Source organism: Poecile atricapillus, chromosome 12 (assembly GCF_030490865.1).
Source record: "Poecile atricapillus isolate bPoeAtr1 chromosome 12, bPoeAtr1.hap1, whole genome shotgun sequence".
Taxonomy (NCBI): Eukaryota; Metazoa; Chordata; class Aves; order Passeriformes; family Paridae; genus Poecile; species Poecile atricapillus.
In genome coordinates, this window is record NC_081260.1 from 552174 (window position 1) to 575173 (window position 23000).

Consider the following 23000-nt stretch of genomic DNA (forward strand, 5'->3'; position numbering starts at 1 on the left):
TAGTGTTAGAGACATTTTTACTGGAGGCCCCACGCAGCTCGGGGTGGTGTTTATTCTCTAAGAATGTCATTTAAAAAGGCCCGAGGCCTGCACGCAGTACCCAGGCGGCGCCCGCCTTGCTCAAGGAGTCGCGTCTCCGGTCCCCCTGACCCCGGCAGTTCCTACCGGCTCCCTCGGGTCAGAGGAAGGCACCGGGCAGGGGCTCGGCCGTTCCAGCCTCCCCTGAAGGGAGCAGGGGTCACACAGAGAGGGATTAGCCATGACAACGATGCCTTAAGGCATCGATAGGAAAGATGTGTGCTGATGTCTCTACAAACAATTCCATGGGTGAGGGTATGGGTGTTAACATCTTAGAAATGGGTGTTAATGTTTCTACCTACTTCAAGCCACGGGTTTGTTAAGGAACCCAGACAGCTGGACTCCTGAAACAGACAAATGGATCCACACAGGCCTGAGTTTCTGAACTTTCGGGGAAAATGATAGGCTCAACAGGAAAATATGTGGTAAGCAGTTCGGGAAGGCTGTACCTTCCTAGTATCTCAGCCAATGGGGTAAGGAAGAGGGTAACATGCGGCTGGGAGTTCACGATAAAAGGATGCTGCGCTCTCTGAAACCCCTAGAGAGACTGTTCCGCAGGCTGATGCCCCAGTGGACTCTCTATCTTTATTTGAATAAAGTTGCAGGACTCCTCTGTCTCCTTTTTGGACACTGGCTTTTCATAGCACAATCTCCCACACAACCACATGTACAGAAGAGCTGCTACCCCAAGAGACCACCTGGCTTTGAGGCCAAACCCACCTGGACATCAGAAAACACAGGCACACACATAGGAAAACATCTGGCTCTGGAGCCAGCCCTATCCACAGTGAAGTGGCCAATTTTTCTCTGGAAACCATCTCTGCACTCACACAGAGCCAGCCCTGGGTGTGCCACAGGCTGCATGGACAGAGTGTGGTGTTGGCACATGGCACGGGCACTGTCACCCAGCTCAAGAGACAAGTTCAGCTGCTATCCATCATCCTCTCAGAAGGAGCTCAGGCTGTGACATCCACCTAGCAGAAACCACATCTTCTGTGCTGCCTAGAGTGAATGTGGCCCCTCAGACAGAGGTCCCATGAAAACACAGCCATACAGGCCTCTGGGTGCAGGGAGTGCCAGAGCCTTTCACTGGGAAGGATGGCAGCAGTGAGAACAGCTATGTTTGATGTGGCCAAGATCTGTCCACCCTTGGGGCTCAGCTCAGAGAGGACGTAGAAAGATTAAGGGGCATAAGGGAGTCTGAGAAAAGACTGGTGGAACCTGTCTCTGCTCCCCCTGACAGGAACAGGAACAGGAACAGCCACCCCAAAATACACAGGTTCAAGGGGATTCTGTATTCTCCCTTGCCAGGTGAAGGCAGTAACTTAAAGGAAAGGAGTAGGTGGAGGTAAATCCCCTCCTTTCCCACCTTGCCTCTGTACAGCAGGTATGAAGGTCTCGTGTATGGCCAGGCAACAGATGATGTGGACGTTAGTCCATCTACACTAACAGGTACTGCCATGGCTGTGACACCCCTGGACCATGTTCCCCTCCATTAGAAAGATGGGTTAGAATCGTGGATGAGTCCTTTCTGAAGGTCCAATATGCCACACAGATGGTCCTCTTAAGGAAGTCTACTGCCTCCCTGGGGCCCAGGTTAAGCACAGCACTCAGAAACTTCCCAGCTGGGTTCAGCTTCACACTGTTATCCACTGCTGCTCTTCCATGCGGGTGGCAAAGAAACTGCAACTCATAGTCCAAGGGCAATCAAAGGAGTCTTCAGGGCCTGGAGATGATTGGTAAGGGATTCTGGAATACAGGTTGTTTCCTCTGTCCTTCCAGTTGTGGGCAGTGACATTGAAAGAGATGGACTCAGCCTGTTGAATGTATGGCTTGGTGGCTGATGTCACTGCCACAATTTCAGGTTTTTTAATATTTTTTTAACAAGGCATGCTGCTCTTAGATGGGATTGACCTTTCCCAAAGGGGAAGAGGGTCTTTGCTCAAAGCTTTGCTTACTGAGAGCTGTAAACAAGTCTTGGAGGGGGACATAGTTGATATCAGGCTGGCTTGTGACAAGCTGTGGGACATTGCAAGGTCAGAGGGTGCGAGTGTGGGTTCTTGGCCTGTTGCTCAATGTGCTGCATGTACTGGAACACACCTGAAGTCTTAGGGAGGTGAACCAGGGAGCCAAAAGGGACCCCCACTTCCTCCACCACTTTGTGGCATGTGTGCCTGATCCTCATCAGTCCAACTGCACCATTCTGAGTTGGGGCTGACCTCCAGGACAGATTACAGCAAGGATCCATTGTGTCCCCACCCCTCTCTGTGCAAGCCTGGGGTAGATGGGGCAGAAGCCAGAGATAAACATTAAAACATGGTTTTCATTGCATGGGTAACACCAAATAGCCAGCTCAGAGCTGCTTCACAGGGCACAAGAACTCAGGAAGCTGTGACTTGGCCACTAGCACCACTGCGAGGGATAGAGTGGCACAGAGGGGCAGCCACTGGCATGTCCCAGCCAGCCAGAAGCCCTGTACTAGCATCTTAGAAGTAAAGGGATCCTGGGTACCACAATCTCCCCAGCTCTGCTGGACAGGACACCCAGCAGGGGATGATGGGCTGCCTGCTTGCAAGTAGCACAGGTGTGTCTGAGGCTGGATCATCGTGATTTGGATGTGCTGGGAGAAAGGCTCAGGCACCATCCCCTATTCCTCTAGCAAAACTTTTCCATCAGCAGCAGGAAGAGCAAGAGCCTCAGCCTACACTAGCATAAATCCTGCAGATTTGGAATAAAAAGCAGTTTTTAACTGCAAACCTGCTGAAGGCAGGGAGAGTGTGAACTGGTCAGAGAGCACTGTAATGCTGAGCACACAGGTCTGGTCAGGGGAACCCTTTCCAACTCCCTCAGAATTCTGGGGGTAATGGTTCAGGAGGAGTCATGCAGACAGAACCTTCTAACACAAGCACACTTCAAAGATCAGCCCTTCTCTTGCTCTGCAGGACACACAGGCACAGGTCAGTTTAGGATACATGCCTTCTCTGGAGTTCCTCAGAAGGCTGTTCACCCACCAAGAGGCCAGGGCTGGGAGGAGAGATGGCCACGCAGGCTGCCTTGCAAACTAACCTAATGTTCATCTTTACAAGCTGCATGAAACAACCATCCCAGAGCACCTACAACCCAGCGAGGAACTGCAAGAGCTACTGCATGGAGCAGCCATCTGTGGGCAGAAAGTCGTACACGTACAAGGCCACTGACTTGGACAGGTAGGTCATGGTGCCAAACCGGCCGCTCGGTGCACTGTCATACAGCAAGCTGCAGATGCCTGTCGAAGGATCCCTCTCCAGCATGTGCTCATCAGCACCCAGGGCTTTCTGGATTTTGAACAGGGAAGCAGAAAGGCATCGTTAGGAATAGAGGTGATCTCCTCATGAGCTTCCATCCCAAGCATACTCTGTTGCACTCAGTGTGACACATTGATGATGAACAGTGGGAGGAAGACACTACAGCTTTGCAGTGCTCTGTGTATACAATGGGAACAGCAGGCAGGCCTCTCCAAGTGGGTGAGCCCTGCACAGCTATGGGGAATGTAGCCAGCAGCCTTGGGTTTGGCCTGGCCCCTACCTGCTCCTCATAGAAGAGGTCATTGGCTATGTGCAAGATCTTTTCCACAGCTATGATGCCACCAATGGTGTGCACCTCCATGTCCACCAGCATGGTGAGCACTAAGATAGTTTCCACCAGCAGCTGCCTGTACTCTGGCTGGGGCACACGGTTGAGGACAGACTCCACATGCACAGCAAACTTCATTTCCCCTGGGGTCATCTGTAAGGAGGTAAAAAGAAGTGTATCTAGAGCACTGTATCACCTGCTCAGTTCCTGAGCTATGCTGGGTAATCACCCAGGGTAATCAGCACATAATAACCCACGTGTCACATTCACCATTCACGTGAACCTCCTACCTCTCTGGTTGTTGAGGAGGGAAGAACAAAGCCCTCCACAGAGAGGCCATGGCACTGCAGAACAAGAAGGAGAGATCATGGTTATGGCTTGGAGAAGCACCATGCTAAGATACATAGGTACAGCTCACAAACTTGCTCCCACTTGTGCACTGGTGCATGATACCCATACACGCCAGCTCCACCTTCTGATTCCATATAGCATCACTCCTTTCCCATCAGTTCAGCATCAGGCAGAGCATGATGCATCATGATGCATGATGCCCCACTGCATGGGGCTCTGTTCCCTGGCTCACCATGCTGTGGGTGGGCTGTGCCCAGAGCACCTTCAGCTGTGGCTCTAGCCATGCCCTTGTGTGCCTGGTGCATGAAGCACCTGAGTAGACCCCAGCTCCCCTCTGCAAGGTGTAGGCTGAGGTAGGTCCTACAAGACTACAAGGCAGTGCATGCACATCATCCACAACTTTCCAAGGTCAGCTGGAGGCCTTATCTATGAAACACGTATCTACACAACATCAGGGACCAGCCCTGAGTGTCCGAGTTCCCCTGGCAAAGCTGGTGCCTGGGACCAGAGGCTCACATGCATGGAGAGCACCAGCTGATGTCTAACTCACCTTCTGCAGGACCTTCCAGACCTTCTGGTAGAAGCCCACAGGGACTCGGTTAAGGGCCCCATCCAGCCTGCGCCTCCGCTGCCACTGGCCCTGCCGGGTGTCCGCACTGCCCTGGTCTTCTAGCATGCTTGAAAGTGAGTCCTTGCCCAGCAGCTCTGTGTGCCCAGCAGACTGGGTAGACAAAACAAGAACCACAGACACTGCTGCAAAGTTAAATATCCCACAGGAATGCAGTCTGCTGCTCCTTGAGTTTGTGGTTCTCCAGTCTCATTTCCAAGACAAAGCTGCCACCCCCTGACCCCAGCAAAGCCCACCTTACAGCCCCAGCTCGCTGTAGCACCCCCCAGAGCACAGCTCCTTCCTGCAACCACAAACAGGACAAACCCCATGTGTGCAGCCAACAAACACACATTACCAGAGAGGACTTTAGGTTGGTATCCCCAGACTGCAAACTGAGGGGCTGAAGGAGAAAGGGAGAGATGGAAATGAGACCATGCCAGGGCAGGGCAGCAGTCACAGCAAACAGAGCAGCAGCAGCACAAATCAGGGTCAGGCACAGGGCAGTTATCACAGGGCCAGGGTTGGCTGGAGACAGAGGGAGTTTTGAAAGGAAAGCTGCAGAGGGCTGCACATGCCAGGGCTGCAGCAGCAGTGGTTTGCGCTGGTGTGCACACAGGAATAGGACTGCTACCGCTCTGCTGGATGCTGGTATGGGCAGGGATGTAGTCTTGAGCAGACAGGAGGACCAGTAGGAAGGTTACTGCCCCAGACAACCCTCTGTGATGTCAGGTTTTGCACTGCAGCAAGTTGGCCCTAACTCTGCTGCATCAGCCTGGACCCAGCAAGCTCCATCTCTTTGATGACAAGACACCTTCTAGAGCTCAGGACTTCTCTTGATCACAAGAGGAGATCCTAGGCATTTGTAGGTGACTAGAGGCCTCTTTCCCCAGTGAAGAAATAGCTGGGGAGGCTGCAGGCAAGATCCAGTGAACTGTCCAGCAGAATCACTACTGGTCATGGCACTGGCAGCATCATGACATCCTGCTCACCAGATTTTGTGGGTGTAACAACGTATTTGCGCACAGCTCCCAGCTGGCTGTAATGGCAATTGCTTAGAGGGGAAGCCAATTCATTGCTGCAGCAGCTGAGGGAAGGTCATTGACTTGTGCATGCAGGGAAGCTGCCCTGGTGCATGGCATGAGGGGCAAAAGCTGAGGCTGCAGGACCAGGGAGGCTTCACCTTACTCCCAGGCAGAGACTGCCTACGTTTATCCAATTGCTGCAAGAGAAGAAGGAAATTAAGGTTCTGCTGTTGGATGATGCCCACCAAGACACTAGACACACCTGGGACACCACATGGTCCTCCCCATCCCTGCACCTTCTCAAGCACCCCTATGCTCCCCTTGAATTGCCAGAGCAACCCCTACCCACTGCCAGATTCACTCCAGCTTTACCTCCAGGGCAGGACTGGAGACAAAATTAGCTCCTGGAAGCATCTGTGTCACCCACTCTTCATCAGTTCTGCCTGGTTTGCAGGTGGTTTTCACCCACAAGACCTGTCATGAATGGCCTGCACCACCTGCCCTCACCTGTTTGATTTCACTTTTCAGCCTGACGAGGCCAGTGCGCTCAGACCTGGCGGTCCCGACAGCTCCCATGTCACAGATGGAGACAGCAGTGGTAAGCGATGAGTCCACTGAACGCACTGTTAGGGAAGAGAGATCTAGAGTGGGCAACATCGCTCGAGGCATGGCCATCCCTCATTGCTGCCCAGGAACTGGTACCTCTGCACAACCTTGCCCTCTAACATAATAGCATCAGAGATCCATGAGCTCTGTACAGAGCTGCTTCAATTCAGACCCAGCCAGGTCAAGTGCCAAACTAAGCAAAGCTCAAATAGCCATGAGATTTGGGCTTGATCCCAGAAATCACTCAGCACCATCTTTATGAAGAACAGAGCTTCATGCTGGACCCCTCCAGTACTGAAGCAACTGTGCTGAACATAGGGGAGAACAGGGACACCCCTCATAGGTAGGAACATGTAGATCTGGCCATGCTCTGCACTCAGCTTTGCCCCGAGATGCTCTCCGCTGGGACTCACCGCTCTTTTCCACCCCAAACTCCTTGCCAGAGAGGATGTGGTACAGAAGGCTTTTCATGTCTGATGGGCTGAGATTCATCAGGTTCTCCGTGGCTTCTCCAGCTGGATAGAAGAGAGCTGTGACTTTGTAGCCTGCCTCACAGTCCTCCTAGGACATTTCTACCCTGCATGCCATTATATGAGCAGGGGAAGCACTGGTACAGGAACTCATCTGGCAAGGACATACAGCAGCTCCAGGTGTTGCCTATAACACGGACTCATCCCATACCAGCCCAATACATGCTGGGATGGAGACTGCAGTGCAATCACTTGTTTGTGCTGCTCAGGAACATGTCCAACTGCAGACACTGGCACTTCCATGCAGGGTCTTGTTCTAATCTGAGCTGCCCACTTTTAACAGTACTCCTTTCTGGTTGACAGAGCCCTAAGCATCACAGCACCTACCCCAGCTAGGGTGCTGTCCCTGCCACATGTACCTGAACAACGCAGAGAGTGTGCCAGCTCTGTTGCCATCACCTGGATGATGAGCCCAATGCGGATGCGGAACATCTCAGCAAACAGTGCAGGCTGTGTGCGTATGTACATGGCCAAGTACACCATGATCTCCTGGAGGGGCAAAGGCAGATCACCTCACTGCTGTTCACCAGGGCAGACACCCAGCTGTGGGGTCCCCTGACACCCTGGCCCCTGACCTGGGTGAGGATGGACACACTGAGGTTCTTCTCACTGGCTTCATCAATAAGGCGAACGAGCTCCTCATAGGGGATCGGGCTGGGACGTGGACAAACAACGGAGCAGGTGAGAGGCAGCAGAACAAACCCTGCATACCACCAGTTTGTACAGCCCCAAGAGGAGACATATAGGCTGGGGACAGCCACCCAAGGCCACTCCTGCCCATGGAACCCAGAGCAGCAGGCTCACATCCAGACCCAGCCCAGCATGCATGCAGAGAGAGGTGCCACACTCACATGGAGATTGTTTTCTCACGTGGCTCTGGGGGCAGCCCCACCGTCAAGTGTTTCTGGTGAGACAGGAGGTCAGTACAGGCCTGGGGACAGAAAGGTGGTTGCTGTCAACAGCTGAGTGTTTGGGGACTTAGCACAATGCAGAGGGAGACAGAGCTGATGAAGCCATGGTTCACCTGCTCACTCTGCTGCCTCCTCCCTGACAGACCTCAGCCTCCTAGAGGCTGGCTGTATAGCTGTTACCTCATCCAGAGCTTCAACCTTTTTCTTGAGGATGCCAGAGATGTAGCGGATCAGGGCCCACTGGCGTGTCTCCCCCACCCGCACATACAACTCAGTGAGGAGCTCCTTGACGGTGGGGCCAGGCTCGCTATCAAGCCCCGTGTGCCACTCAGGTCCCCTGTGAAGGTGAAGGAGGTGCTGTGTTACATCCGGCAATTTGCCTGTCACAGCAGGCCCCCCGGGCTCTATGCACAGTTAGCTCTCAGGACACAGGTATCATCCTACTTGAGGATGTGGAGCATGTAAAGGATGTCTGCTTGCTCCTGTAGCGAGGGGCAGATGCGCAGCTGGTCCACCAGTGCCTTGCAGTCCACGTTGCCATCCTCATCACGTGGCAAGTTCATCTCTGTGTAGAGTGCATGGCTCTGGGGGGAGACCCGTGCTGCTGATTAGCACCACCAGAACCCTGCACCAAATGGACCCATGCATACTCCCCCCTCATCAAACAACAAGACTTTCCCTTGCAATCTTGCAAGGACACTGGCTAGAGTTGAAAGGATAGCTCAGTCTGGGAAAGACAGAGCTCACCTTGCCATCCAAGTCATGCTGATGGGGTGAACTCAGCAGCTTGACCGACTGCTGTGATGCCTGGAAGATCCTGACGGGGACATACATCCCAACATCTAAAAAAAACCCCACAGGTTGGCAGAGATATGTCCAGCCCCAATTACCACTGCTTTACCCCAAACTACCTCAAACAGTCCAACAGTGCTTCCCCAGCAGTCCTTGCAGAGAAGCTATGGGAGAAGCAGCCCCTGTCTACCAATTCAGAGGAACACTGCAGGGAGCTGCCATCCTTTATTGAGTTTCCATGGGGCTGCACAGGCACCAGCTCCAAGATACTACATGGCCAGGACTAACATGATGGACACAAAGTGCTTTTGCCCAGGTAAAAGCTTAGTTCCTCTGCAATCCATGGGAACCCCAGCATCATACAGCTGTGAAGCTCCCAAAGCACTTCAACCTCACCCTTGGGCTCAAGGGAAGGTGGGGAGGGTGTTGGAGCTACTCACTCTGGACATGCAAGTCCTTAGCCTTGGATGCCAGGGATATGAGGTCACGGGTGGTGTGGACAGCAGCCCTGAAGCGGCTCAGCCCTCCCCGCTGGGTGGTGGGAGGCAGGTTTGACTGGGGGGTCGTGTGCTGCAGCAGGTGATCCAGATACTGAGCAACCTCATCGTCAGTGTCCTCTGGAAGGGAAGGCAGCAGAGCAGGGGTTCAGCCACTTTGAGTTGTGGCACCCAAAGGCCCAGAGAGCTCCCAGCTGTGCCTCAGCAGGGACAAAGCTTTGCTGGCTGCATGAAGTGACAATGTAGGGCCAGTGCTGTCAGCTAGGTGGATTAATGGACTGTGCCAGCAGCCCGGCACACAAAGCACCCCTGTTCCTGCATCACTCCTGCCTGGGACACTGCCTGCCCCAAACTGGGGCTCCCTCTGTGTCCCACCTTGACAAAGGAAGCAACAGGGCTGCAGCATGTCTCTGATCCAAGCTTCTGCGAGGACAGGAGTGTCTCACTCAAACCCTGCAGGAAAACCCTCACTTTCTCTCCAGGGAAGAAGTGGGGAGGTACAGCCAGAGGCAGCTTGTTCAAGCAGAGACCCCTTACAAGCACCCCAGCACAGCAAGGGCATCTTCCAAGCAGGACTCCAGCAAGGGAGCAAGGCAAGGTGGGTTTTACAACAATTATTTGCAAGTTGGAGTTACAAGAAGAGTTATAGTTCCTGCCTTGCTCTTTGCCCAGCTTCAAGTAGCTCCAAACACCACATCAGGAGCATCACGAACTAAGAGCAGCATGGAAGAGGGTGCTCAGAGGCCACATCTCTCCTCAGTCAGGAGGTAAAAGTGAGAGGGGACCCATGGGGAGGAACTGCCCCAGATAAAACACAGAGATGTCAGTGCACTTACAGTGGGCCAGGGCAAAGCTATGCTGCTCTCCAAATGGCAAACCTGGAGGTGTGTTAGCTCCAGGAGATGGGCTACTGCGTGCACCTGAAGCAGCACGGCTTTCCACCCCTTGACAGAATGCCTCATGACAGTGCCTGAAGGCTAGGCTGGAAAAATCCTCTAAGCACCACCCTTGAGAACATTCACCTGCCTGGGTGCACCATCTGACCAAAGGAAAACCTTAAAATTTAGCATCTTTAAGATGCTGTTGAAAGACCAGGCAGATCCTCTCACTGGAGCTGGGAGGTGAAGCAGACACCTTGGACTAACCCTGATGCAGCCTGATGCAGGAGGCTGCAGGTGAAGTGAAAGAAGGGCAAGAAAAATGAGCATTCAGAGTCCCAGCAGTACATTCACTGGCTGCAGGAGCTGCAGAGGTAAAACAGATAGTGGGAAGGCTGATGATGACCAGTGCTAGGTCACACAGATGTCCCCAGTCCTGCTTGCAAGAGGAACAGCAAAACTTGCACCCTGCCATGGTCCCAGCACAAGGGTGGGTCCCTCATACTGAGATGGGCCAAGGCATTCTCAGGTACTCTCTACACAGCAGTAAGGCTTCAGTTTGGCACTCACTGGAGCAGTTCTGTGCAGGGGAGGAGAAAGGCTTTGGGAAAAAACAGAGATTAATTAATGACATGGTGGCTCTTCCCCACCACCTTGGTCACTGTGCTATCACCTTCTGCACTGGCATTTATGCATCAAAGACCCTCAGCCACATCTCTCAAGCAGAGGCAGGCTGCCAACCCTTTATCTCTTCTCCACACAGCAGCTTATGAAGGTCAGAGCCGCTCATTCGAGACAAGGTCGACAGAGGGTCAGATGGGAACACAGTGAAAACCCAAGTACATGACAAACACATTGGTGCACACTGGCAGGGAGGTTGGGTGCTATGGTTGTAAGGGTGAGTTAGGCATTTGCCACCCCTGTTCTGAAGGAAGAGGGAGAACAGGCCTGTTCTCCCTTACCATCCTCTGCTACCTGCAAGCCATGCAGCCACTCCTCAGCATCTAGCTTCTTAAAGCTGTCACTGCTGAGCCTTTAACTCTTGGCAAGGACCTTACCCTCTGGCCCAGGGTCCATAAAGCTGAGGTGTGTTCGGCATGACGTTGTCAGGAACTCCGACAATTTACCAGTCTGAATTCTGGGCAAGAGATAGGAAGGTCACATGGAGAAGAAAGGGGAGGTGATACCCTTGCCTGTACCTCCTGGCTCCAGGGCAAGCCCTTTGATGGGGAGAGACATGTTCACCAGGATCATAAACACACTGGGGTCTACTTTAGCTGTCTGCAACTTTCAGCCATGAGTGGGCATGGAAGGGCTGCCCAAAAGCTATTAGAGGAATCCTGCAGCCATGGGTTTGATGACATTAAGAGCTCTGTCCTCTCTTTCATCTCCTCTGTTGTGATTGTAGCCCCAGGGCATGCTGATAGCCTAGCACACCCCAGTGTACCCTCCCCATCTTGCTCCCCCACAGCCTATGCTCTGCCCAGAAGGTATCCTTATAACCAAGTTCTTGTAGGCCATCAGCCCCCTCCCTCCTGCACTGCAGGAAGCTGCACTCACCTTGCACCACCGAAATACCCATCCTGCAGCTTCTGCAGCATCGCTAGCACCGTGGGATGCACACTGCTGCTGGTTTCATCTGTGTGGAAGATGCACAGGCAGTCAGGCTCTCATGCTCAAACTCACTCACACCAAGTAACTCAGGGCCAGCTGGGCATTCAGACACCCAAAGCACCATGGCCAGACCCTTTACTCTGGGGTACATGATCAGGCTGCGGTACCAAAAGCACCACCCAAAAAGGGAAATTCTGGAGTGTCTAGGCTGGATTCAAGGAAAACCATGCCAGAATGCACTCCAGGCTCCTCGGATTTCACCTTATTCTGAAGCAGTACAAGACAGCAGCACCTAATAGCCCCCTGCTCTATCTCTGCCCTTCACATGATGAAGCAGAGGAGTTGGCTACTGTCAAGGGCAGGAGGCACCACAGCAAAAGGCATCCTCAAAAAATTAAGGGGATTTCAAGTACACAAGGAGAGACAGAAAGGCGTTAAAGTAGAACAAAGTCATCTTCCTGCACCAGGCTCATAGTGAAGGCATGAGCTGCTGCAGGCAAGTCAGTTCTACGCTGTGCCTTTGCTTCTTCTGGTTTACTGTTTTCCCCCCTCTGTTGATTAGGAAAGCCTTTAGGAAGTGCTCAGTCTTAGGGAAGAGTCAAGATGTAGAAAGAGCACCAAGAACACTTCTATAGAGAAATTGCTTTTTCTGGTCTTGCCCCCAAAAGGCCTTCCCATAAGCCTATCTGTCTGGAGTCTGAATACATCTGTGCCAGCAAACAGCCCTTGAGCTGAAGGCACTAGTGCCTGACAAGCTAACCCTGTTAGCTGCCTGGCCAGCTGCCCACTCAGCATGGCTCCTCTGAGCAGTGAGCTCTTCACAGGACACTACTGGCTGCTCCAGCCTTACCATGTCCCTGTTACTGAGATGGTCACACATCTGCCCAACCCCTTCTTCCAGCAGAGCTACTTTCCAGGGATGCTCTGGCCAAAGGCCTTGCAAGGCTGGAGTATCTATACCGAGCATAGTGTGAGAGATGGGGAAAGTGATGGTTGGTCGCCCAGTCATCCTCCAGCGGCTGCAGAGGTAGGAGAGGTCTGTCCTCAGCATCTCCACAATCATTTTGTTGTCAAGAGCCAGGTAGAACTGCTGCTGGTCTATGAACTGTGAGGACAACAAGAGACATGATCGGCCCTTCATGCAGTCACCAGGTCCTTATGGTGCCACCCATGTCTTTCCACAGGCACGCAGTCAAGCTAGCCACGCTGCACACCCAGAGGGCACACGCCTTTGCACTGACAGCTCATCCCACCTTACTTAGCAGTTGCTAGTACAGCCTAGCAAGGGACCCTCAGCATCCAGGGCAGCTACTGGCCACTAACAACTATGAGGACATAACTAACGCCACAGCTCAGCAGCAGCAGCATCCAGCCCCACACAGCCAGTCCATGTTGTGCCTGTTCCAAGCGAATATGCACACCTCAGAGAGCTAGGCTTGCAACACTGCTTTTCCCCTAGACACATGTCCCTGGACTGCCATCAACCTCTTCTTGGTGTCCTTGTCAGGGTGAGCAGAGATTTTCATGCAATACTCATCATTAAAAGGCTCAAACTGTCCCAAAACCCACACAGCCAGAACCACCAACTGTGCTGCCTCATGCCACAGAGTTGGACTACTCCACACTCCCAGGCTCTTCAGAGGGTGTTGGGTCACACCTTAGAATTCCTTGAGTACCCAGCCATTGAAGAAACTTCCTGCCCAGTTTCATATCACAGAACAGCTAGGAATGAGCCTGTGCAATGTCACTCACCTGTGGGGTAAAGGTAAAGATGTTCTTCCTGATTTTGTAGAGCTTGGAGGTCCCAAGGACACCCATATGCCGGTAGGGCCGTCCAGTAAGGCACATCTGCTTGTTGCGGCCTGGGAGTGCAGAAAGATGAGTTTTTAGTACAAGCGTCCTCATGAAAGGGGCTGCAACAGCAAGTAGTGCCAAGCCTTTTGCTACCAGACAGCACAGAAATGCTGGTTTGTAGTTGGGATATCCTAGAACCCTGTATCAAGCTGGTACAGCTCTAAGGGACAGCAATTCTCTGTACCCTGACCTGCCCAGAGGGGTAGAGACATGTTGAAACAGCGACACAGAGCCTGTCCTGACTTCTGCAGTGTCACGCCTTCTGGTCTTTGGGCATGTCAGAAGCTGGAGCAGAGCCAGGGGTGCCCTTCTGCATAGGGCTGGCCCCCCTAAGTTGACAGCTCTATCAGCATTCAATTCAATTCAAATTACTCCTGGATTACTCCCAAAGCCCAGGACAGTGCAGCAACAGCATCACCCTTTGCTTGTCAGCTCTGGCAGCTGCCAGGCTGCTCCCCCTGCCCATGTCACACTTGGCCTTTTGGTGGCCTAAACTAGCTGCCAAATTAAATCACAGCAGATCAGGTGTCTCCTTTGGCCCAGGCTAAATCTCTGGCTCCTGCAAAACAAACCCCATGCCTGAGGGGCTACAACATCAAGGAGCAAGCATGCAGAGGTGAGCACATCCTCCCTTCACACTCAGCCCTTCCCACCCAACAGCAACATCCATGCTGCCTGAACTCTGGGCTCTCTTTGCTAGGGATGGCCAGAAGACCCTTCCTAGGGCTTGGCTAACCTCCCCCATCCAGATCTGAGTACAGGAACAGAAGACAATTCCTGCCCACACCAGGTTAAACCTACAGGGATCAAAGTCTCTGTTCTTGGGGTGACTGTGCAACTGCAAGCCAAAGCTCTATCCCTGTCAGAATCACACTGAACAGCACTGTCTGCCACCTTGTTCCCCTTGGCCATCAGTGGCTTTATCAGGCCTAGAAATGGGCAGCAGAGTCCTCATCAGCCAAGCAGAGAGCAGGACTCGAGTGTCTATGAGCAGAAGTGCCAGTGGTGGGACAGATGCTTCTGCACCACCTTTGCTACAGAAGCAGGGAGCCCAGCTCACCCAGCCGGGCATAGATGTGGCTGAGGATGCGAGCAGGCTGCACTCTGATGGGGTAGACGTCTGCCACAGTCTCCACATCAATGCCTTCCTTCTGCAGGATTGCCTTGATCCCCTCTGTTTCAGCCAGGATACACACTGTGGAGAGAGGACAGTCTCAGGGCAACAGAGGCACAAGGATGTGACAGCACTGCTCCATGCCTTAGGGGACACATACAAGGCACCATACCACAGAGAGAAAGCTGTCTGGGATCCTTTGGGAACCAGTTCCCACCGCAGAAGTCTGATTTGCCCCTCCTAACACTATACATACAAGTTTTCCCCACCAAGTGTCAGGAAGACAGTTTTCAACCTGTCTGCAGAGGAGGCTGCAGCAGGTGATGGTGTTGTGGGTCAACACAGGATGAAACAGAAGAACTTGCACCCTGTTCTCCACCCACCTGGACAGGGCTGAGACTGGGCTGTATAGGCAGCAACCCAGCAAGCAGAGCCACCCCAGAGCCCCTTCTGTGAATTCCGCACAGCCAGAGTCTCCCGCACCTGCCAGACTCAGGGGTTTGGGACTGGTTCCTTTCCCTCACCTTGGACCACCACATCAGGTTTAGGGACAGTTGTGAAACGGCGGTTGAGAGGATCTATTTCACCGGGAGCTAGAAACCCCTATGGAAAAAAGGTATAAAGAGATTAACATTTTATGGGCAGGACAGAATGGGTGATGCCTATGGACAACCCACCTTTAAGAGGTCCTGGGGGATGGAAGTGACAACTTCCCCAAGGCAGGTGGCAGCATTTGCACCTTCACAGCTCAGAGCCTAGTCCCACAGCCCTACCCGGAACTCAGGATGACCCTACCTCGGCCATCAGACAACCCAGTATGTAGAGGGACTGTCCCCACATGTGTGGCAGCTTGCCCATGGGTATCCTGTCCACTGTGTGTGGATTCCTGTATTCTTCATCCACCTGGAAGACAAGGCAGGAGGTCAAGAAGGGATCCACAGACAAATGCTTAAGGAAGCATCCTCACTGCATCTTGAAGTCCAGCAGTTCAAGGCTTAAAACAAGGCCCGACAGCAGCATTTGTCACAGAGGGTCCAAAAGAGACTGATTACATTACTCCTCTCTTCTTATGACTGCTCCAGGCATCTATGCCAGACAACAGAGCAGATGCTCAGACCATGTTTGGTTTCCCAGCTTGAGCCATCCCACTAGAAGGACTGACATGCCTCAAGAGCACCCAGAGATGCTTTCTGGTACTGGTGAGGAGCACACCTCTTCTGCATGACCTGGGCATCAAAAGGCCACTGCTCTTAGACCAGGCCCACACAAATCCCTCACCACTGAACTGGAGTTCAGCACCACCTATTCAGCCCAGGTCTACTTGTCCTGAGCTCTTAGAGCACTTGGTCACTGAGTAAGCAGACTGTCAGCAAAGAACTCTTGTGTGTGGGAGCAAGAAATGCTTTGGTAATGAAAAACTCAATTTTTATCCAACACAGTTTCATAACAGCTCCAAGCCATCTTTTTTATACATGAGATTTCCATGCACTACATGTGCCCCTTCAGTAACAATTTGGCTTAATAAGCAGTTAAAACTTAATTATCTGGTAATGAGGCCAGGAGTTTCAGCAGTTGGACTTTTATGATCCTTGTGGGTCCCTTCCAACTCAGAATATCCTGTGATTCTCTAAGACACTCCTGCTTCCCACCATAGCTCAGGGTCACTCACCTTATCTGGTGGGACACTGTACAGCTCTGGCAGCAGATGTACCCCATTCTTGCCCTTGATGAGAACCCCCTCAAGGGCTTCCCGGTACTCCTGCACCTGAGAAGGGAAGGGAAGGGAAGGGAAGGGAAGGGAAGGGAAGGGAAGGGAAGGGAAGGGAAGGGAAGGGAAGGGAAGGGAAGGGAAGGGAAGGGAAGGGAAGGGAAAGGGGGAAGGGAAAGGGGGAAGGGAAAGGGGGAAGGGAAAGGGGGAAGGGAAAGGGGGAAGGGAAAGGGGGAAGGGAAAGGGGGAAGGGAAAGGGGGAAGGGAAAGGGGGAAGGGAAAGGGGGAAGGGAAAGGGGGAAGGGAAAGGGGGAAGGGAAAGGGGGAAGGGAAAGGGGGAAGGGAAAGGGGGAAGGGAAAGGGGAAGGGAAAGGGGGAAGGGAAAGGGGGAAGGGAAAGGGGGAAGGGAAAGGGGGAAGGGAAAGGGGGAAGGGAAAGGGGGAAGGGAAAGGGGGAAGGGAAAGGGGGAAGGGAAAGGGGGAAGGGAAAGGGGGAAGGGAAAGGGGGAAGGGAAAGGGGGAAGGGAAAGGGGGAAGGGAAAGGGGGAAGGGAAAGGGGGAAGGGAAAGGGGGAAGGGAAAGGGGGAAGGGAAAGGGGGAAGGGAAAGGGGGAAGGGAAAGGGGGAAGGGAAAGGGGGAAGGGAAAGGGGGAAGGGAAAGGGGGAAGGGAAAGGGGGAAGGGAAAGGGGGAAGGGAAAGGGGGAAGGGAAAGGGGGAAGGGAAAGGGGGAAGGGAAAGGGGGAAGGGAAAGGGGGAAGGGAAAGGGGGAAGGGAAAGGGGGAAGGGAAAGGGGGAAGGGAAAGGGGGAAGGGAAAGGGGGAAGGGAAAGGGGGAAGGGAAAGGGGGAAGGGAAGGGGGAAGGGAAAGGGGGAAGGGAAAGGGGGAAGGGAAAGGGGGAAGGGAAAGGGGGAAGGGAAAGGGGGAAGGGAAAGGGGGAAGGGAAAGGGGGAAGGGAAAGGGGGAAGGGAAAGGGGGAAGGGAAAGGGGGAAGAGAAAGGGGGAAGAGGGAGGAGAAAGAGAAAGAGGGAAGAGAAAGAGAAAGAGGGAAGAGAAAGAGGGAAGAGAAAGAGAAAGAGGGAAGAGAAAGAGGGAAGAGAAAGAGAGACAAGAAAGAGAGACAAGAAAGAGAGACGAGAAAGAGAGACAAGAAAGAGAGACGAGAAAGAGATCTGTTGCTGGTCATGGCTCCCTTCTTCCTCTGCACACTTCTCCTGCCAGGGACTTTTTTCCACTAGCCCCGCAGGTCTCAACTCTTACCTGCTCCATGTTTCCAGTGAAAATCCCGTCAATCATCAAGTATGCCCAGAAGAGAGGCCACTCACACTCAATGTTCTCAAACAGCTTCAGCTCAGCAGGTTCATAGTAGAGGCGTTTGGGGTCCTGTAAGTGACATCAAGGCAGGTGGTACATAACAGGATCCACTCAAACTGGCAGGGCTTCTCTTCCTCCTGAGACGCCAGCCTCAAATGCCCTCTCAGCCCTCCTCTGCAGATGGCCAAGACAGAGCTGAAAAGCAGTTTCACCTCCAGCCTGTTTTCTCCATTGGACTGCCCCCTCCTGAGCCCACTGCACTGATAATGGAGAGACCTACCCTTTCTGGGGTCAATCTCATTCCCAGGAGAGCCTCCAGAACACCCCAGATGTTGTGCTGTTGTACTGTTGTGCTGGGTCCCCTTTGCCTCGCCTGTTCTGCCTGAGCCTCTCAGCATCTGTCTCCTCCAGAATCATCAAGCTGACCCAGACAGGTGAGAGGGCTTGGGCTGGTCACACAGGGCCAGAGAGGTTCCTGCAGGTCCCTCCTGCCACGTGTTGCCACTGTGAGCCCAACACAAGGGAAGCTGTCAGAATGAAGAGCTGCCTGCACAGAGTCCTTCCACCACAGCTCTGTGTGGTGTAGTGCCCTTTCTTTGACCCTCCCTGCTAACTGCTCTGTCTGCTGCAGAGAAGGGAAAGTGCTGGCCTTAGTAGACTATTTAGGCAGAGGGGACAGAAGGAGGTGTCTTCTACCTGCACTCCAGCCATAAGCTTCCAAAATCCCATCCAACTCCAGACAGCTGCATGCCTCTGCAAGCCCTGCTGCCCTTTCCATGCTCCCCAGAAGTAATCCACAACTCTGCATGCTGTCAAAGCTCACAAGCACTGGGAACATTGGATTGGAGATGCTGCTGCTTCTCTCTGGCTCTGGAGGGGGACAGCCACACATGCTGCCTATTATGGGCAGGTCTGCAGAGGTGCAGCAAAGGAGAAGCATTCAGAGGTACCCATGACCAAAGGTTACAGGCCCAGCAGTTGGTGATGACTTAAGAGCCTCTGAGTATCATTTCCTACATCAGCAATTAACAAACGAGACTGTTGCTTATAAAATTTTCCTGTTTTCTCTCCACAAAGCAGCAAACTCTCCACTTGCTCCCACGGCCATTCTGTCAGTACCCAAGCTGACTGCTGGTCTAAGAGAGACAGAAACAGCTTTGTGACCTCCGGAGCTACTGTAGATAAGGCTGTTATGCAGCGGCTCTGCAGTCACCTCCCCAAGCCTCCAGTCCTTGCTCAAGGCTGGTGCAGCCCTGGGAGAGCCCAACTCAGCAGAGCTCCCATGCTGGGCACTGGTCCCACCTTCTCCCAGCCTAAGAAGGACACACCACTGGGTCCCAGGACGCAGGCAGCGCAAGCCTCTGGCCATCTGCTATGGGTGGGATGTACCATCTCTCCAATGAGCTCTGGTATTTTGGGGAGCCTTGCCCAGACCCATGACACTGCCTGGGGCTACTCAGGGCTCTTGTCTTCCCAGTGCTCCCCAAAACAGCCTCTGTGCTGCATTCAGGTGGGCTGCTGCTTGTCAGTCAAGTACTGCCAGGTGGCAGGGCTGAGGACACTCACCTCTTTGGGAGTCCTGTATCCATCCCGGAGGAAGCGGCAGCAGCCATAGCGCCCCTGGAAGGGAGGGAAAGATCTCCTGAGCAGGAAGCACAGTGTGAGATATCTTGTGCCTTCAGTGCAGAAGCAGGGGCAGGGTGTTTATTTCAGCCAAACACCACCTCCCTCACTCACCCAGCACTCAGGTACCACAATCACAGCCCAGGGCCACAGCACACAGGGCTGCTTCTTTGCACACCCCTGCCACAGGTCATGGAGACTGGGAGAGGACATGCCCAGCAACCCCCCAGAGAACGTGTTTTTAGGAAAAAAAGGGCTACAGTAGTTTGGACTGCAGCTGTCTCCTGGGAACAGGAGACAAGGACAGAGATAGATGCTCACCTGCAGCTTGGTGATAATCTCCTGCTTGGTGATTTCCACCAGCTCACTGTCCTCCACAGCAAATGCCGGGTAGGAGATGACAGAGAGCACACTGGCATCCACCTCCTTGGATGTGGAGGCCCTGGGCAGCATTGAGTGGAGGATGGACTGGGCAAAGGGGAAGGAAAGGTGGTTAGGCTGTCAGGCGAGGCATCCTACACACTGCAAACCCAGCAAAATCACAGTTCCTCCTGCAACAGTGTAACCCCTGAGTGGGTCTCACCTGGCAGTGCTGCACCTCATCTGACAGCACCCGTATCACTGACTGTGGGCCTCCCTTGGCTCCAAAGAGGTCCAGCTCATCCAGTGCCTCCAGGGCAGCCTGCAAGTAGGGTGAGACTCAAAGAGACATGTCCTTCACCATGCTGCTCATCTGTATGAGCTCTCACTCCATGCTAGTCCTTGTGTGTAAAAGCACTGCCCAAATTTAAAATTTGAACCCTGCTGTGGCTGCAGAACATCTCTGGTCAAAATGGGACCACATCTCCATACATCAAAAGGGCCTGGGACATTTCTACCACACACCCCTGATTAACTTTTCACTTCCAGTTCAGACAAAACTCAGACTAGAAGGGCAGAGTTTTATCCCAGTGCACAAGAAGAGTTTTGCTCCCCAGGAACCTATCTGCATGGGACAGACACTGCATGGGGCATTGAGCATTCATCATGCCCAACCCGCCCTGTCAAAAAGCAGCTCAGAGCCACCAGTGGCCTCATCCCACCAGCCAGCATTTCTTCCCCGCTCACCTTGGCCATGCCGACAGAACTGGCATTCAACTCGGTGATGCCCTGGTTTGTCTTGTCCCCACGCTCCCATATGCCAAAGTCCTGTGAACCAGGCACTGTTTCAGAATGCAGCCAGAAAACCTTTGAATCCCACCCATCCATGGTGCTTCCAGAAGGTGCTGGTGTGGCTCAGGAAGAACCCACAGATGTTCCTAGACACCAGTCCAGTATCTCCCCAGCACCCACCGCAGTTTTGTAGGCAGCTTCAATGTAGAATACAAGGTTCTGGATAAAGTTGACTTCATCCAAGCTGTGAATTATGTGGAGGCCTAAAGCAGAGGGAAGAATTCACATTAGCTGCTCCAGGCCCACAGGCATACCCAGGATGGGGCTGCAGTAGCTCAGGGATGACTCTTCCCCACTGCATGCCTGCCCAACAGGAGCTATGTCCTAGCTGACTCCATCTCCACTCCCACCCCTTACGACAGTACTGGGGCTTCAGACTAACAGGGGCTTTTGGAGAGACTGACATCAAGGGGTCCAAACCCACCTCAGGTACTGTGAGCATAAGAAAACAGTGGGGGTCCCAAAAGCTATTGCAACAGCTTGGCACCCAGGAAAGCTACACCCAAACTGAGACATTGGTGAACCTGAAGACCAGCACACTTGAAGCTGCAATGGCAGCCCCCAGCATTACCTGAGGCTGTCATTTGTGCAAGCATGAGGAGTAGAGGGAGGTAGCATCCATCTGTAGATGACCCCATTCTTGGTCTCCTACCACCGTGGCACAGGTATGGGTGTTATACTTGGCATGCAGGCAGTCCCTGGTGCTCTGACTGTACTTGAAGGCCTCTACTTTCTCCACCTTGAGACAGGCAAAGAGATGCAGGCATTCACTGAACCCTGTCTTTGGAGAGATCTAACAGCTCCTGAGCCAAGGGCTGCCCCACACCACGAGTAGAGCACATGGACTTGTGCCTGGCAGGGCAGAAATTCCACAAACCCTGGGCTGAGCCCCATTCTTCATCAAGGCAGTGAGTGCAGGCTCACATGCTGCTGAGGCACAGAACTGCAGCAGTGGAGGGCCCACTGCCACAGCTGCACCATGCAGAGAGAAAAGGGTGTTACCCCAAATGCCCTCGGGGGGGAGAGCTGTAGAATCCTAGATCCTTGCCAGGCCATGAGACAGGGAGCAGCTGGCAAAGGCTCCACTGGCCTCCAGCCCACAGCTCTGGAACTTCAATCACACCCAGGACAGATGCTCACTCAGAACTTATTTCAAGACTTGCTGGAAGGGGGGGCTTCCTTCTGCTTATCAGGGAAGGCTGGGGAGGGCTGGTACAGCTAGGATGATAGCCTCTGTGGTATAGGTGGGCTTTAAGGAGACCACTTGACACTCAGAGGTACTCCCCCCCCCCCCCCCAGCCCCCCCCCCCCCTACCTGTCTCATCATGCACTGGAGCAGCCCCCGCATCAGCTTCACCACGCTCTGCAGGAAGAAGGAAAACAGGTTTGTTAACCTCCAGGAGAAGCCCTGACTCAGGATCAGCTGGCTGCTGACCTTTGCAGGGATCAGCGTCTGTAATCAAGAGCCCCTGCTCACATTTTCACAGCCCCTGGGCAACAGCAGAGGGAAGATTTCTTGGTCTGCCACCAAGGCTGTCTATACAGCAGGACAGAGGGCATGGCTGCAGGACGTGGCTCCCCAGCCCTTGAGAAAAGGGCTGTGACTCCAGAACAAGCCAGACCCAGGTGTCTAGACCCTCTGGTTGGGCTCCAGTGTGGTCTGGGAAGAGCAGGCTCTGACATCCATTCCTATTACCTCCCGCTTCGGAGGACAGCCGTGTCCTCGCCCTCGCTGCACTGCCCTTGGGCCCCTGACCCAGCTATGCTACAGGCTGACCAAACCGGGGTGACACCGTCCCCGGGTGACACCGTCCCCGGCTCCTTCTCGCTCCTACCTGCTCCAGCTCGTAGGCCTTTGCCTTGTCCTCGTCGCGGTCGGCATTCTTGCGGTACGCCAGGCCAAGACCCCACACGGCCAGGACGCTGTACACGTTGTCCCGGACCCAGGCGTCCTGGTGGTCGGCGCTGGCGGGGAGCAGCCCCGTCACCGCGTCCTGCGGAGGAAACGCACCGTTCCCATGGAACTCCCTGGCCCAGCGGCCGGCGGGGCGCGCCGGGGCCCCGGCTCTGCTCCCCATTCCCGGTCAGGGTCCGCACCTGGTGGCGGAGGATCGTCTGCTGCACCAGGCGCCCGTAGCCGTCCAGACGCACGCCCGAGTTGCTCCGGCTCCTCATGGCGGCGGCAGCAGGACCGGAATCGGCACTGGCACTGTCATTGGCAGGGCGGCACGGGTCCTGTCAGAGCCCCCGGCCCGGCCCGGCCCGGCCCGGCCCGGACCGCCCCGGCCCGCCCCTCCCCGCCCCGCGGCACCGCCTGCTCGCTGCCGCCGACGGCGCTACCTGAGCACCGCTGCAGTCCCTGAGCGGCCGCCCCAGCCGCGGCTCCGGCCCACGGGGCGCTCACTACCGAGTGGGCAGGACCTGCCACCATGGAGGCCCCGAGGGCAGAGGGCGGCGGTGTTCGGCGCCACCTGCCGGGGGAAGGCCGAGAAACGCTGAGGAGGGATACGCGACAAGGACAGACACACGGCCACACGGACAGACACACGGCTACGCGGACAGACACACGGCCACACGGACAGACACACGGCTACAAGGGCGAACACACGGCTACAGGGACATACACACGGCTACAAGGGCGGACACACGGTTATAAGGACAGACGCACGGCTACAGGG

General features: G+C 54.1%; 1 protein-coding gene across 1 annotated transcript; it reads right to left on the reverse strand.

Moving 5' to 3' along the window:
- Nucleotides 1-644: 644 nt before the first annotated feature.
- Nucleotides 645-22592, reverse strand: PHKA1 (phosphorylase kinase regulatory subunit alpha 1). Its single transcript, XM_058847778.1, is given in 34 exon segments — nt 645-3392; nt 3643-3843; nt 3981-4034; nt 4592-4762; nt 5007-5051; nt 5832-5870; nt 6181-6296; nt 6693-6794; nt 7169-7298; nt 7385-7463; nt 7661-7740; nt 7901-8057; nt 8165-8304; nt 8468-8562; nt 8953-9129; nt 10946-11025; nt 11448-11526; nt 12462-12606; nt 13254-13363; nt 14416-14550; nt 14994-15072; nt 15265-15372; nt 16139-16234; nt 17434-17556; nt 19054-19107; nt 19432-19578; nt 19694-19792; nt 20218-20298; nt 20443-20525; nt 20894-20923; nt 20926-21061; nt 21638-21685; nt 22158-22316; nt 22420-22592. Coding segments are annotated over 34 exon segments (3630 nt in total). The 5' UTR covers nt 22498-22592; the 3' UTR covers nt 645-3218.
- Nucleotides 22593-23000: the final 408 nt, after the last annotated feature.